The sequence below is a fragment of the Heterodontus francisci genome, chromosome 6 (assembly GCF_036365525.1).
Source record: "Heterodontus francisci isolate sHetFra1 chromosome 6, sHetFra1.hap1, whole genome shotgun sequence".
NCBI lineage: Eukaryota > Metazoa > Chordata > Chondrichthyes > Heterodontiformes > Heterodontidae > Heterodontus > Heterodontus francisci.
The window spans coordinates 85,687,324-85,702,795 of record NC_090376.1 but is presented as its reverse complement, the minus strand read 5'-3'; the positions used below and the strand labels follow the sequence as shown (position 1 = coordinate 85,702,795).

Below are 15,472 nucleotides of genomic sequence, written 5' to 3'. Positions count from 1 at the left end.
AGAGTAAACTAGCCAGAAATATAAAAACAGATTGAAAGAGCTCTTACAAGTATATAAAAAGGAAAAGAGTAGCTAAAGTAAACATTGGTCCCTTAGAAGCAGAGACAGGAGAAATTATCATGGGGAATGAGGAAATGGCAGATGTATTGAACAAATATTTTTTTTGAAGATGCAAATTTCATCCCAGAAATAGATGGTAACCTAGGGGCTAAAAACAGTGAGGAAATTAAGGATATTAATATCAGCGAAGAAAAAGTATTGGAGAAACTAAAGGAACTAAATTCTGACAAATCCCTGGGCCCTGTTGGCCGACACCTTAGGGTTCTAAAATATAGCTGCAGAACTAGTGGAGGCACTAGCTATGATTTTCCAAAATTCCTTAGATTTGGGAACAGTCCCATCAGATTGGAAGTTGGCAAATGTTATACCGCTTTTCAAAAACGGAGGGAGAGAAAACAGTGAACTACAGGCCAGTTAGCCTAATATCAGTCATTGGGAAAATGCTGGAAACTATTATTTAAGGAAGTCTTAACAATGTACTCAGAAAACCATAGTATGATTAGAATAAGTCAACATGGTTTTACTGAAGGGAAATCCTGTTTGACAAATTTATTAGTGTTTTTTGAGGATGTAACTAGTAGGGTAGATAAAGGGGAACCAGTAAATGTAGTAAACCTGGATTTCCAAAAGGCATTTGATAAGGTGCCACACAAAAGGTTAATAGGCAAGATAAGGGCTCATGAAGTTAAGGGTAATATAGTAGCATTGATGGAGGATTGGTTAACGGACAGGAAGCAAAAAGTGGGCATAAACGAGAATTTTCAAGTTGACAAGCAATTAATATGGAGTGCTGCAAGGATCAGTGCTGGAGCCTCAGCTATGTACAATTTATATCAATGACTTAGATGAAGAGATAGAGAGTAATGCGTCTAAGTTTGCTGATGATACAAAGGTAGGTGGAAAGGTAAGCTGTGGGGAGGACACAGAGAGGCTGCAAAGAGATATAGACAGGTTAAGTGAGTGGGCAACAAGATGGCAGATGAAGTATAATGTAGGGAAGTGTGAAGTTCTTCACTTTGGTCACAAGCATAGAAAAGCAGAATATTTTTTAAAAGGCGTGAAACTTGTAGATGCTGCTATTCAAAAAGACTTGGGTGTGCAATACAAGGAACACAAAATGTTAGCATGCAGGTACAGGCAAATGGCATGTTGTCCTTCATTGCAAGAGGATTGAAATACAGGAATAAGGAGGTATTGCTGCAATTGTACAGGGTTTTGGTGAGACCACATCTGGAGTACTGTGTGCAGTTTTGGTCTCCACATTTAAGAAAGGATATGCTTGCATTAGAGGCAGTACAGTGAAGGTTCACTAAATTGGTCCCTGGGATGAGGGGGTTGTCCTATGATGAGGCTCAGTGAATTGGGCCTATATTCTCTGGAGTTTAGAAGAATGAGAGGCGATTTTATTGAAGCATACACAATTCTAAAGAGACTGGATAGGGTAGACACTGAGAAATTGTTTCTGCTGGTCAGGAAATCTAAAACACGAGGGCACAGTCTCAGGATAAGGGGCCAATCATTTAAGACTGAGATGAGGAGAAATTACTTCACTCAAAGGGTTGTGAATCTTTGTAATTCTCTACCCCAGAGGGTTGTGGATGCTCCATCGTTGAATACATTTAAGGCTGGGATAGACAGATCTTTGGCCTCTCAGGGAATCTAGGGATATGGGGAGCAGGCAGGAAAGTGGAGTTGAAGCCTAAGATCAGCCATGATCGTATTGAATATTGGAGCAGGCTCAACTGGCCTATTTCCTGCTCCTATTTCTTGTGTTCTTGTGACCTAGGATGTATCCCATTTGAACTGGGTAACTTTTCCACTTTGAGAACAGCCTACCTTTTTAAGTATCTCCTTTTTATGTATTTTTATGCTATCCAATATCACTAATGCCTCCTCCTTTACTGTCAAAAAATGGAGTTTGGCTGCAGCAGGTACTGCAAAAAAGGAGAACCAACATTCCTTCCTTTGCTTCATTTTCACAGGATACATGTTTAAAATATAGATAATTCTCCAATGCTAATGTGGAATACAGCTTTTTACCTCCCAGTTAGGAAATATGTTCAGTGAAATAGTAGGTCACACTGCCTTAGAATCTGGAAAAGTGTTTACTATTTTTTGCCATCATTTAACTTAAATTAGGTGCATTACAGACAGCTCAAAGTCTCCAGATGAAACATACCTGAATCCACTTTATTATCACACAAGTGCACAGTGATGCAAATACATTTGGGGGATACAGGGCCAGATTTTGTGCAGGAGGCAGGGCTCCTGGCGTGGGGCAGAAAAGGCAAAAGAACCCTGCCTCTGCATTTAAGCAGTACCCCCGCAGCGATCCTCCAGTGTTTCTCAATTAAAGATTCATGAACAGGGATCCCCGTCCCTTTAAAGATGGAGATCCTGCCTCCATGAGCTGTTGGCCACTGCCGGTACTACAGAGGCCTTGGACTCAGGCCCAGCGCTGGAACCCCGGACAAAAAATAGGTGAGGCGGGGTCGCTGGGGCCAGTCCGAAAGGCCCCAGAGAGGGGGGTGGGGGTGGTTGCCTTAAAGTCCAAGGGAAGGGGGCCCCAGGGGGTAAAATTCCCGGTGGTGGTCCTCCATGGGCCACAAGTTACCCACTGAGGAGGGCCCCCCAATCCAGCAGTGAGGACGCCTCGTGCTGCAGGGCGTCCTCCCCACACGGAGACTCCCCACCCCCCCCCCCCCCCCCCCACCGCTGCTGGTAAGATCTCAGCGGCAGCTGGACCAGGGCCTTAACTGGCCATTAATAGGCCACTTATAGGCCTCAATTGGCCTCTGGGCGGGAAGGCTGTCATCAGCCTATCCTGTTCCCGGAAAGATTGCTTGATGAGGGAGAGGCAACGTGCCCTCCACCCCACTGCCCCCAGCCACAAGTCACAATACTCTGTGCCCCTGCCTCGGGGGACCCCATAAATCTTGGTCATAGTCCCTCTACAACAGTCACTCCTAAGGGTATGTACAGAAATCTTTAATAACTGATTTAACCCAATCTCAGAGCCACATTGTGATTATTTTCCATTATCGAGCACATAAGGCAAAACAACTGATAAATTAATACCTATTTTGGGTGATGCAGTACACATTTTGATATTTTTTCATGGAAAGGACTTGGATATGATTAATGTTAAAGCATCAATGTTAGTTTAAAAAGTTTGCCAAGGTTAGAAATCCTGCAGCCAATGGGACAGAGAGGAGATTAATATGTTAATGTGTTAGGCTTTGGTACTATTATCCATATGATCAGGAGCAGTAGGGGATCTCTGTCGTTGGCCTTCTATAATGTTCCAAAGAAGTTCAACTCAACCTCAAGGAACAGCACTTAATTTTTTACTGTGCACTTTTCAGCCTTGCGGCTTTAATATTGAGTTTAACAACTTTAGTTGTAAATTGGGACTATATTCTCTGGAGTTTAGAAGAAGTTGAGATGATCTTATTGAAACATACAAAATTCTGAAGGGGCTGGATAGGGTAATTACTGAGAGATTGTTTCTGCTGGTCAGGAAATCTAAAACACGGGAGCACAGTCTCAGGATAAGGGGCCGATCATTCAGGACTGAGATGGGGAGAAATTACTTCACTCAAAGGGTTGTGAATCTTTGTAATTTTCTACCCCAGAGGGTTGTGGATGCTCCATCATTGAATACAATTAAGGCTGGGATAGATAGATAGATTTTTATATAGATAGATAAATATTAAAGTAGTTTGTACAATGAACAATTCTATGCTAACTTGTAATAGACTATAACTGGATATGAAACTCTTTTAAAAGGTCCAGCTCCTAGTAAAGGATCAGTCCCTCTTAGGCAGTAGCGGATATTCAGTCATTGCAGGGAATCTAGGGATATGAGGAACGGGCAGGAAAATGGAACTGAAGCCCAAGATCAGCCATGATTGTATTGAATGGCGCAAAAGGTTCGATGGCCATATGGTCTACTTCTGCTCCTATTTCTTGTGTTCTTGTGTTCTCTAAATCTTATCCAGCACTCTTATTTTCTCTTGGGCAGCCAGTGTTGGTCATGGAGGATGGCACCAGTGCCACTGGGAGTAGAGGAGATGTGGCCTCGAGCTGAGGGTGGGAGGTGCCCTATTAGTACACGGCTATCAGGATGGTCCGCACCCTTGGTGTGTACTTCTTTTCTTCCACCAAATTCTCTGGCCGCAGGAGCCTTGCCCCTTTTGCCAACTTTTCCATGTTGCCTTCCTTCTCTGCTATTTTTCTTTAACTATTTACATCTCCTTCAGATCCCTGTATTGTTTCTATAGTTGTCTCATTATCAACCCATTTGCCTTGCACCATCAAAACTTGTTATTTAATCACCCTACCCTTCACTCTCTCACAGCCCTTTTTCAGTAAGTCTTTCCCTGCCCCCTTTTCCCTGTCTTTGTAGGGCTTCAAAGCTGTTCATCTCTAACCAATTCTGTCAAATGTTCATCGGCCTGAAATGCTAACTCTGTTTCTCTCTCCACAGATGCTGCCTGACCGGTTGAACAATGTCCATTCTAATTTTTTTTTTCTTGTGTGTGGCCTGCTCCTTTAATTTTATATGCAAGACCATGCACAAATGGTATCTTACCTTGCGAGTGGCCTGCGCGGTACCTTCTGAGTTGCTGCATGGCCATGCACACATGCAGCTTATAGGGAAGATTTCTACTGAGCATTTGCAGCATTTTCTGTTTTTATTTCAGATTTCCAGCATTTGTAGTATTTTGATTTTGTGACAATAGGTTAATTGTTAGCTCATCTCATGTGCTGGAAGCAAAGATTCAGCCAGTTGCAGTTCAAAGTGTCCAAAAGACATCACATCCAGTTCAAATCTCAAGGGCGTTTCTTTTATTATAACCTCCAGGATAGACTATTGTATAATTAGATATTGGGTAGCAAGGTCATACTTCACTACTGCTGTACCTGAGAGCATATCTAAGGTCAGCTCCAAACCTGCAACAAGGAGGTTAAAGGTTTTAAGGAATACCGACATCTACTGAGTAAAATAAGAAATAAAGTCTTACGGTTAAGATGTCGTAGTTTCCAGCTGAAAACTGCTTCCTGGAGGAAACCATTCCAGTTTTGGGATCAATAAAAAATTTCCCATCATCATTTCCATCAACGATGCTGTAGGAAATTTCTGCATTGGGGCCTTTGTCCTTGTCGAATGCAAATGTTCTATAAATGGGTTCACTCCGTTTCTTGCGATCCCGTTCTGGAAGTTTAATTTGATATACCTTCTGAGGAAACAGGGGCTTATTATCATTCTCATCCAACACATGAACCACCACCCACACAGTCGAGTATTTTGGAGAAGAGCTGCCATCTGTCACCATCACCTGTAGGACATTAATAAAACAGTATTAACAGTCAAGATGCTGTTCTTTCTATCTCCCCTACCAATTATACATTTCAGCATGACTGAATTTCAAGCGGCTCTTCATCTTGATGTCATATTTTTGAAAACAATTTTCTCCTTTTCTCCTGTTCTTTACCTTGACAGCTAATTATTTTCTTCATTTGAATTATAAAAATGAAATTATGTAGTCTATGGAAATTAACAAACTGAAACCATCATGGGAACATTCTAACTCAGTACAAGGTAGAATTAGCTAATTAAATACAGATGTTTTCGCATGTAGAAGTTGAATGTCACATTTCAGAATCTTTGATTTATTTACATAGAGCATTTTTTGGTATAAGTCATGCATTTTAAAACAATAAACATGCACAATTTTACAGGAAATCAGATGCTACAAGTATTGAAGATGTGCATTAAAGTTCAGCAAGCCAGTGTGTGGAATGTTGTAGTTCACCATTTACTTCAAACTGAGACCATGATGATCAGTTGCCTTCATCCAGGCTCATTAAGCCAGGATGGTCCTTATTTATTTGCAGAATAACAGGATTTGTTTTATTGAAACTAATATTCCAAAGGGAGGAGGTGAGGAACAGAGAGAGTGAGTTTTACTGCCAGGTCAGTTAGTGAATCACTGAACAGGGAAAAAACCAGAGTAACAGCCCTTGCACTTGCTCTGAACACTAATAGAAAAGGACAAAAGGATACATGAGTAGTCAGATCGTAAACTAGATCTGAGAAGGAAGCCTAGCCTAACAAAGCCTGGACACTCATTCATTGCAAGCCCAGAGCTAGTCAAGATCAGTAGACTGATCAGGAAAAATTAAGTGAGCCCACTAAAAGTGACAGTGTAGCACCTTTCTTATTATTTTTCTGATCATTGAGGAGGGTCTTGTAGTTAGTTGAATCAATGCGAGATCTGATTACCTATGTTACATTGTACATTCGCTTGATATCTGTAAAATAAACAAATTGTACTTGACCTCATCTCATTAAGTCTTTCAATCTGCAGTTGGAAAAGACTGAAGAAGTGGAAATGAGGGCATGTTGAAAGACATGGGGCCGAGTTTTGTTTTGAAGACGCCAGTACCGCTGTCCGGACTAGAAGCAGATTCATGTTATGTCAGGGCCACGAGTGGCTGGCCGCATGTAATCCAGTGGCGGCTGGCCAATTAAAGGCAATGAAGCGCGGGGGTCGACCAATTACGTAGTCGGTGGACAGTGGTGGGGGAGGAGCGGGGGCAGAGAGGCCGACATCAGCTGATTCCGCAGCAGGTGCTGGTGCCATTTTTAAAGGGCTGCCAGCCCTGCATTCAATGTTGCTCTGCAGTGATAAGATTTGCAGAGTAATAATAGGCTGCAGAGAGATGGCAGACAGTCGACCCCAGGTAGCCGCACACTTTAGTGATGTCTCCCTCCAGGTGCTCTTACAAGCTACCAGGAAAAGGCGGGAGACTCTCTTTCCTAGGTACGGGAGGAGGAGAGCTGGCTGCAGATTGCAGAGGGGGACAGCAGCCATGGGGTCACACCAAGGATCTGGGTTCAGTGCTGCAAGCGGCTCAATGACCTCATCCAGGCAGCAAAAGTGAATACCTCTTAAAGACATTACCTCTTGGCCCTGCATCTGGCAAAGCAGGAAGGTGTGTCGGGTGGAGAGGGGGATGCCCACTCAGACGTGGGCAAAGAGTTAAGGGAGGCATCTGTATGCCCTCATCCATAACCAATGGACAAAAAAGAGCATATGTCTGGGGCTTGTTCTTGCAGGGAGACCAACAGCATTCATTCTTGTGTCTGCAAGAGAAGATGGCACACAATCGGACAGAGCAGGCCAGGGCCAGCAGTGGGCTGCTGATTCTCCAAGCCCTGGCCCCGATGGAGGAAGAGGCCATGAAGGTGGCTGGACTGCAAGATGGAAGAAGCGTTGTGGATGGAAAGACAGGGGCACCTTCCCAAGACACTGAGTAAGGTCATCAAGGGGCACAAGGGTGCATCTGCAGCTATGGAGCCATGCTGCTCATCAAGCATCCGGTGCCTACAGGGATCTCCAATGTAGGGGTGTGTGCTATTTTGGGAACGGAAGCCCGAGACCTTTCAATGTCTCTGTTCTCTTGTGCAGTTCACGCATAACATCCATGAAGAGCCTTTGAGACTGTGGGAAAGCCTGCCACCTCTGAGGGGAAGGACGGAACCTCAAAATGTTCAGCCTCACCTCATGCCCCTGCACCATCCACCAGCACAGATAATTTCACATTGGTGGGTATGGTCTCAGTTAGATTTGGGCACACAACCTGGTGAGCACAGCACACACACGCCCGAGCAGCTGACGGAGGCTGTGACAGCCCAGGCTTCTGACAGTTGGAGGGCTGTGGGAGGCCAGGCCCATGCTGAGCCTCAGGCTCATGATGTGCCTCTGGTATTGCCAGCTTCACAGGAAATGTTGCAGTTACAGCGAGAGATCAGGCAACTTCTGGCAGAGATGCCAGAGGCTATGTGTGCCCAAGCGCAGACGATGGAGGAGTCCATCCAGGCCTTGAGTGCTGCCTCTGACTGGTGGATGAGAGGTGTCCTCCATTGAGAGATTGGTGACTCTGATGGAGAGCCACATCTAGCAGAGCACTCAGTGTTTGCAGGACATTCATGCAGACCTGCATACCCTCGTCTTGAACGTGGACACAAGGCAGCAGTGGCAAGAAGAGAGGGGATGAGGCATCTGGAGTCACCACCCGGTCCTCTACCCTCTCAGGTCAGCAGAGAGGCACAAGTTTGCCTTATAAGGGAGGAGGAGTGGCTGCCTCCTGCAGCTGGGGGCTCCTCTTAGGGTGCTCCTGGTGCAGTCAGCATTTCCTCTACTCTTCTGCCAGTGACGCTGGGGCCTCCATCTTCCCTAATGACAGAGTGTGCTAATGCTTCTGTGTAGGAGGACCCCAAAATGCTGGGGCCCACCAGGCCTCAGGCAACCAGAGGATGACCGCCAAGGCCATCCCTAGCCAAAAGGCAGGAAGGTCAGCAGCCTGCCTCCACTTCAGCTGACAGCGCAGGTGGAGCACCTCATAGGAGTTCACACAAAAGAATGAAGAGTACCCAGAATCATGGGTTTTCACGAGTGAGTGGGTATTGTAGATGGAAAACGTAGCATTTGCTGTCATGGCCATTACAGAATTTCTTTCCAACAAATAAGATCTCCTTCCTCTCCTGTAAAGCATTTGGCACTTCGTATCAACCCAGCCTCTGTGAGGAGGTTCGAGGAGATCATGCTGCGAGGGATCCAGTCTGGAGCCTTGCCAGCTCAGCGCTGTGCAACTTATTAATCAGCATTTGCTCCCGGAAGGAAAGAAGACAACAATAGGGCTGCAAAAAGATACGTTTTTATTGGTCAACATACAACTGGCTGTAAAGATCAAAGGAAACGTTGTCACGGTCCTGCATTTTATTTTCTCTCCTCGGGAAATATTCAATGCACCTTTAAGACTGTAAAAGATCAGTACTTCTTTAATGCAGCAAGCTTCGGAGTCAGTGAGCCAAAGTACATTCTGGTTGCCAGGCAACAACCATACACAGTGTTATGACTGACGGCTCTAGTCAAAGCCCCAATCAAAATATACAATTCTGATTGCAGTGGGAGCAACACACTGTCAAATCAGTCCTGCCCCTCCAAGGCCTAACATATCACTTTAAATTTTCCAAATTCAAGAAAACCACAGCCAAATTGACCATCTACTAACCCCCAAATGAGGCTAACCAAACCAGGTGTCTTTAGATCAACAAATTAACTGTTTAATTAGCAAAACTAAATTCTTAAACACTACTAAGATATAAACAACATTTAAAATAGAAAACATTTGTGTCCTTGCAGATTTACGCTCCTGCCAAAGTGGAATCTTCCAATCTGAAACACCCAAGGTTGCTTGGAGTCCTCACAGCCGTCCGATGGGTAAAAAAAGGTTCTTCAACAGTAGGACAGTCAGTGGTCTAGTTCAGCAGCCAAAATGCCCCTCTTTCTTTTCCAATGATGAACACCAATCAACAATTTGTTTTTTTTTGAAAGAATTGATCTTGCTTGACTTTTCAGAATTCTGAGAGTATAATAAATAGGTTTTAAATAAACTGAGGGAGAGCTCTCTTTTCCTTCAGTATATGCTGGCAGACAGTCTGTGTGTTTGTGTCAAAAGCCAGTTTTTAGCTAATTTCAAAAAGTTAACTGCAACATTGTATATCTCGATTCTTAGTCTCTGAGTGGCTGTATCCAAGGGTAACCAGAATGCACATTTGAAGCTGGCTGGTTCTTCCAATTTGTATGGTTGTATCCAATGGCAACCAAAAGGCATCTTCTTAGTAATTCCTGAGGCTTGCTAATTCTTAAAGCAGTACTGATCCCTTTACAACCTTAAAGGCACACCACAGATTGTTTAAAAAAGTAGGATCATAACAAGAGAGAGAGAACACAGCTTCAGTGTATCCATTTTGCCTTTGAAGCCAGCTGTAAAAAAAGAACTGGTTGACAGTTGACAGTTGACAGACTGTTCCAGCACATGAAGTAAATAAGAGAGCTCTCTAAGTCAATTTAAACCCTGTGTGGTTTCTCTCTCAAAATTCAAAAAAGCTTTGAGCCAAATTAATTCCTTAAAGGAATAAATATAAAAAGCTTCTATACTTTCACAACAAATTATTGATCTGCTGGGTTCATCGCTGGATAAAAGAGTTTAATACTACAACTGCTGAACTGAACTGCTGAATTCCTATCTTTGGAAGGATCTTCTGATTCATCGGACCTTGGAAGACGGCAAGTGAACTTTGACTGTGTTGCATTAGAAGACTATTCATCAGGAAGCGTAATCTGCAAAGATGTTATTGTTTTTTCCATTTTCGGGCAGCTCATTTAAAACCAAACAATTGTATGCAAATGTGGGAGTTAGATATTTAAATAAGAAGTTAGAAGGTCTTTAGATATTGGTTTATCTTAATAGTTTTAAGATTTTCATTTTTTTAAATAAATAGTTAATTTGTTGATATCTAAAGGTGCCTGGTTTGGTTTGCCTCATTCAGGGGTTACTAGATTGTTTCAATTCTGCTGCTTTCTTTGATTTGGAAATCTTAAAGAAATATGATGCGACCTGTGGAGCGACAGGACTGAATTGACAGTGCATTGCTCCCACCATGATCAGAATCATATATTTTGATTGGGGGCTTTGCCTGGAGCGGTCGTAACAACATGAATGTATAAGGGCATCGCGAGCCTCCCTTTCACATATCTCATGGCATCTCTCCTGTTTTCCCTAGGGTCCTTCATCTGGCGATGCTTGGCCAGCTTCACCTCTGCATCCTCATCGTCCAAGGAGACAGCACGCTCCTCACATTCCTCATTGTTCAATGTCTACCCAGGTTGTGGAGTGCACAGCAGACCACCACGATATGTTAGACCCTCACCGGGGCATACTGAAGAGTTCCACTGGACTGATCTAGACACCTGAATCTCATCCGCAGCAGTCCACTAGCCTGTTCTATGGTTGCTGATGTTGTCCCATGGCATGTGCTGTACTTCTCCTCTGCATCTATGTATGGTCTCCTCACAGGTATCAGTAGAGGAGTTCAGCAGCCATGGGGTCACACCAAGGACCTGAATTCAGTGCTGCAAGTCACTCAATTACCTCATCCAGGCAGCAAAAGTGAGTACCTCTTAAAGCCTTCAGCTCTTGGGTCTCCGATGTGACAAAGTAGGAGGGTGCCTTGGGTGGAGAGGGGGTACCCATCCAGAGGTGGGAAAAGGGTCAGGGAATGCAGACAAACAGCCTGAGGCATGGCGCAATGGCTTTGAACGGAGGCTGCTTGTTGTTGGAGACCCTTACAAGGTCCCTGGAAAGGGGCTGGATGCAGGAGGCACTGCCCCCATCCTTCACTTCTGGACAAACACCAGCCTATGTCTTGGGATTGTTGTCACTGGGGGACACACAGCTTCCATACCTCTGTCTGCAGGAGAAGATTGGGAAGGTTTCCCTGTCTCTACGACTACAAAGCTTCTTCAATCCCACAGCTCAGCCAGCTCCATGGCCTCCTCCTCCATCAGTCTCAGGACATGGAGAATCAGTAGCCCGCAACTGGTCTCGGCCTGGTCTCTGTAAATGTGTGCAATCTTCTCCAGCGGACAGAGGGAGGGAAGCTGTTGGTCCCCCAGTGACATTCACTGACGGGGTACACAAATGCCTCCTGCCTGTGTCCCCTTTTCAGGGACCTCGCGAGATTGCACTATGACAGGTGGCTTCCTTTCTAGGCCACTTTTCCATGCCAATGTCAGTCATCTTGCAGCCCCTGACCCTTTGCCCATATCTGGGTGGGTTAATCCCGCTCCTTCCAACGCACCCTCCTGCTTCACCAGGTGCAAGGCCCAAGACGATGAAGGGATTAAAAGGTACTCACTTTCACAGCCTTAGTCAGGTGGTTGAGCTGCTTGAGGCACTGAATGCATGTGCGTGGCATGACCCCACAGCTTCTGGCCTCCTCTGCAATCTGGAGCCAGGTCTGCTTGGTTTGGCTCCCAGGTGTCCGTCCCTCGGGAACATGATGCCCCTCCTCTCCCTTGCAGCCTGCAAAAGCACCTGGAGGGAGGCATCAGGGAAGCTTGGGGCCGCCCAGGATTTCCTCTCAGCCATGTCTTTAGTTTCTCCAATCACCTCTTACACTCCCAGGCCTTCACAATGCAGGGCAGGCAGCCCTTTAAAAATGGTGTCAGCACCTGCCGAGGCGTCACCTGATGCCATAATCCCTGCCTCTGGGCCTGACACTGACCATGGCAATTGGTCGTACGTCATGGCTCATTAGGCTTAATTGGCCGTCTGCCGCTGAATCGCGTGTGGCCGTTAGCTCCTGCCCCCAACATGCCTCGTGCCCGTTTCCAGTCCTGACATCTCAAAAATGAAATTCGGCCCAGTTTATCTACTTCTGCCCCAGATCAATTCAAAATTCTTGCACTTTGGAACCTCAAACCATAAAGAAGCATCATAAGCACTCTTAACATTGAGCTTAGTAGCTCTGAGTACAGTTATAAGACATTTTCATATAATCAGCTTAACATTAAGGAGAAGCGCCTTGGGAATATTCAAGTGAAAAACACAAGTACTAGCCTCTGCTCCATTTCTTAAAGTCTTTAGGGGTTTCAGCCAGCAGTCCAGATCTGTCAGAGGCAGGGTGATGATTTATAACTGAGTTTGATGAGTGTCCTTTGCTCTAATATGATGTTTGGTTAACTCCTAACAGACTGAAGATCTATTGTGCCAATGGATGATTTTTACATCATTGATGACTATATATGGTTTAATTTACTAGACAAAACATTGCAGACATTTTTTTCATTCATTCTTGGGATGCGGGTGTTGCAGGCAAGGCCATCATTCATTGCTCATCCCTAATTGCCATTGAGAAGGTGGTGGTGAGCCACCTTCTTGATCCCACTGCAGTCCATGTGGTGTACGTACACCTATTGTGCTTCTGTAGCAGTCTGATAGAATTGGGTGGCTATTCCATTTCAGAGAGCAACAAAGAGTCAACGATATTGCTGTTGATCTGGAATCACAAGTAACCCAGACTTGAAAAGGATGGCAGATTTCCTCCTCTGAAGCAAATTAGTGAACCAGATGGGTTTTTACAACAGTTCAGTATTTTCATGATCGTTATTCATGAGACTAGCACTTTATTCTGGATTTATTAATTAATTGAATTTAAATTCCCCCAGCTGCCATGGTGGGATTTGATCTCATATCGCTGTAGCAATATTACAGAGTTCTGAATTACTAGTCGCGTAATATTACCACTATGCTACCATCCCCATAGATGACTATATATTTAATAACTGAATATAAAATGATATATTAAAAACACACATAATTGAATCCTTTGATGCAACATATTTTGATAATTAGAAGACTTGTTAACTGCAATATCCTTTGTGCTATTTTTGGTAACACACAACATACTGTTTTACAATAATTGAAATTAGTGTATGACACAATCAGTCTCTCGGTGACATGGAGCAATGTCATTAACAGTTGTGAAATTAGATTTAAATTAGATCCTTGAATGATCTTTGGCCTAAGTAATAATATGTTGATTATATACTGTTACTGCAATTTGAATATCCATCTCTATCTTTCTTAGAGCTATTAGCCCTGGAATACTGGTATGAACAACTTAGATGAATCCGGGCTGAATTTTGTATTTTATTGCTGCAGTGAATGATGCTCACTGTTTGCAATTTCTCCATTCTTCAAAAATAAATTGCCATTCCATGTTTAAAATAATAGCCATAAAACCAATATCCTCAGAATGACTCTGAATTATATATTTTTTATGTTAAAAGGTTATGCCGCACAAACCAGAAAAGCAAAGAACCAAACTATTGTGGTTGGTTGGTGTAATGAATCATTGTGCTCTGAAATATTACATAAGAAAGTTTTACAAACTTACTGTAAAACAGACCCGCACATTGCTGGTTATTGTTATACATCTTGCATAGCTGTTACCTGTAATATTCATCATGTTGTGTGGCACTACCACCATGCTAAATGGGATAGATTCCGAACAGATCTGAGAGCTCAAAACTGGGCACAATGAGGTGCTGTGTGCCATCAGCAGCAGCAGAATTGTATTCCACCACAATCTGTAACCTCATGACCCAGCATATCCCCCACTCTACTGTTATCATCAAGCCAGGGGATCAACCTTGGTTCAATAAAGGAGAGCATGCCAGGAGTAGCACCAGGCAGATCTAAAAATGAGGTGTCAACCCAGTGAAGTTACAACACAGGACTATTTGCATGCCAAACAGCGGAAGCAGCATGCAATAGACAAAGCTAAGTGATCCCACAACCAACGGATCAGATCAAAGCTCTGCAGCCCTACCACATCCAGCCGTGAATGGTGGTGGACAATTAAACAACTAACAGGAGGAAGAGGCCCCACAAATATCCCCATCCTCAATGATGGAGGAGCCCAGCACATCAGTGCAAAAGATAAGGCTGAAGCAATCGCAACCATCTTCAGCCAGAAGTGCCGAGTTGATGATCCATCTTGGCCTCCTCCTGACCTCCCCAGCATCACAGATGGCAGTCTTCAGCCAATCTGATTTACTTCACGTAATATCAAGAAACAGCTAAAGGTACCAGATACTGCAAAGGCTATGGGTCCTGATAACATCCTGGCTGTAGTACTGAAGACTTGTGCTGCAGACTTAGTTGCACCCTGAGCCAAGATGTTCCAGTACAGCTACAACACTGGCATCTAACCGACAATGTGGAAAATTGCCCAGGTATGTCCTATCCTAAAAGCAGGTCAAATCCAATCCAACCAATTACCGTCCGGTCAGTCTACTCTCGATCATCAGCAAAGTGATGGAAAATATCATCTGCAGTGCTATAAGCAGCATTTAAACAGCAATAACATGCTCACCGATGCTCAGTTTGGGTACTGCCAAGGCCGCACGGCCCATGGACAAAAGAGCTGAATTCATCAGGTGAGGTGAGAGTAATTGCCCTAGACATCAAAGGAGCATTTCACAAAGTGTGGCATCAAGGAGCCCTAGCCAAACTGAAGTCAATGGGAATCAAGGGGAAAACTCTCCGCTGGTTGCAGTCATATCTCGCACAATGGAAGATAGTTGTGGTTTTTGGAGATTAATAATCTCAGCTCCAGGACATTGCTGCAGGAGTTCCTCAGGGAAGTATCCCAGGCCCAACCATCTTCAGCTGCTGCATCAATGACTTCCCCTCCATCATAAGGTCAGAAGTAGGGATGTTCGCTGATGATTGTACTATATCAAGTAACATTCACAACTCCTCAGATGCTGAAGCAGTCCGTGTCCACACGCAGCAAGACCTGGACAACATTCAGGCTTGGGCTGATAAGTGGCAAGTAACATTCATGCCACACAAGTGCCAGGCAATGACGATATCCAATAAGAGAGAATTTAACCCTCTCCCGTTGACATTCAACAGCATTACCATTGCTCAGTTCCCTACGATCAACATCCTGGGGGTTACCATTGACCAGAAACTGAACTGGACT

The 15,472-nt window shown here is 44.3% G+C and overlaps 1 protein-coding gene across 5 annotated transcripts in view; it reads right to left on the bottom strand.

Moving 5' to 3' along the window:
* Positions 1-15,472, bottom strand: part of fat3a (FAT atypical cadherin 3a) — an 874,448-nt gene that overhangs the window by 247,546 nt on the left and 611,430 nt on the right. For all 5 annotated transcript variants that reach the window (XM_068033985.1, XM_068033988.1, XM_068033989.1 and 2 more), the window contains one exon: positions 5,088-5,402. In XM_068033985.1, coding sequence (XP_067890086.1) covers positions 5,088-5,402 — 315 coding nt within the window. The remainder of the gene's footprint in view (positions 1-5,087; positions 5,403-15,472) is intronic.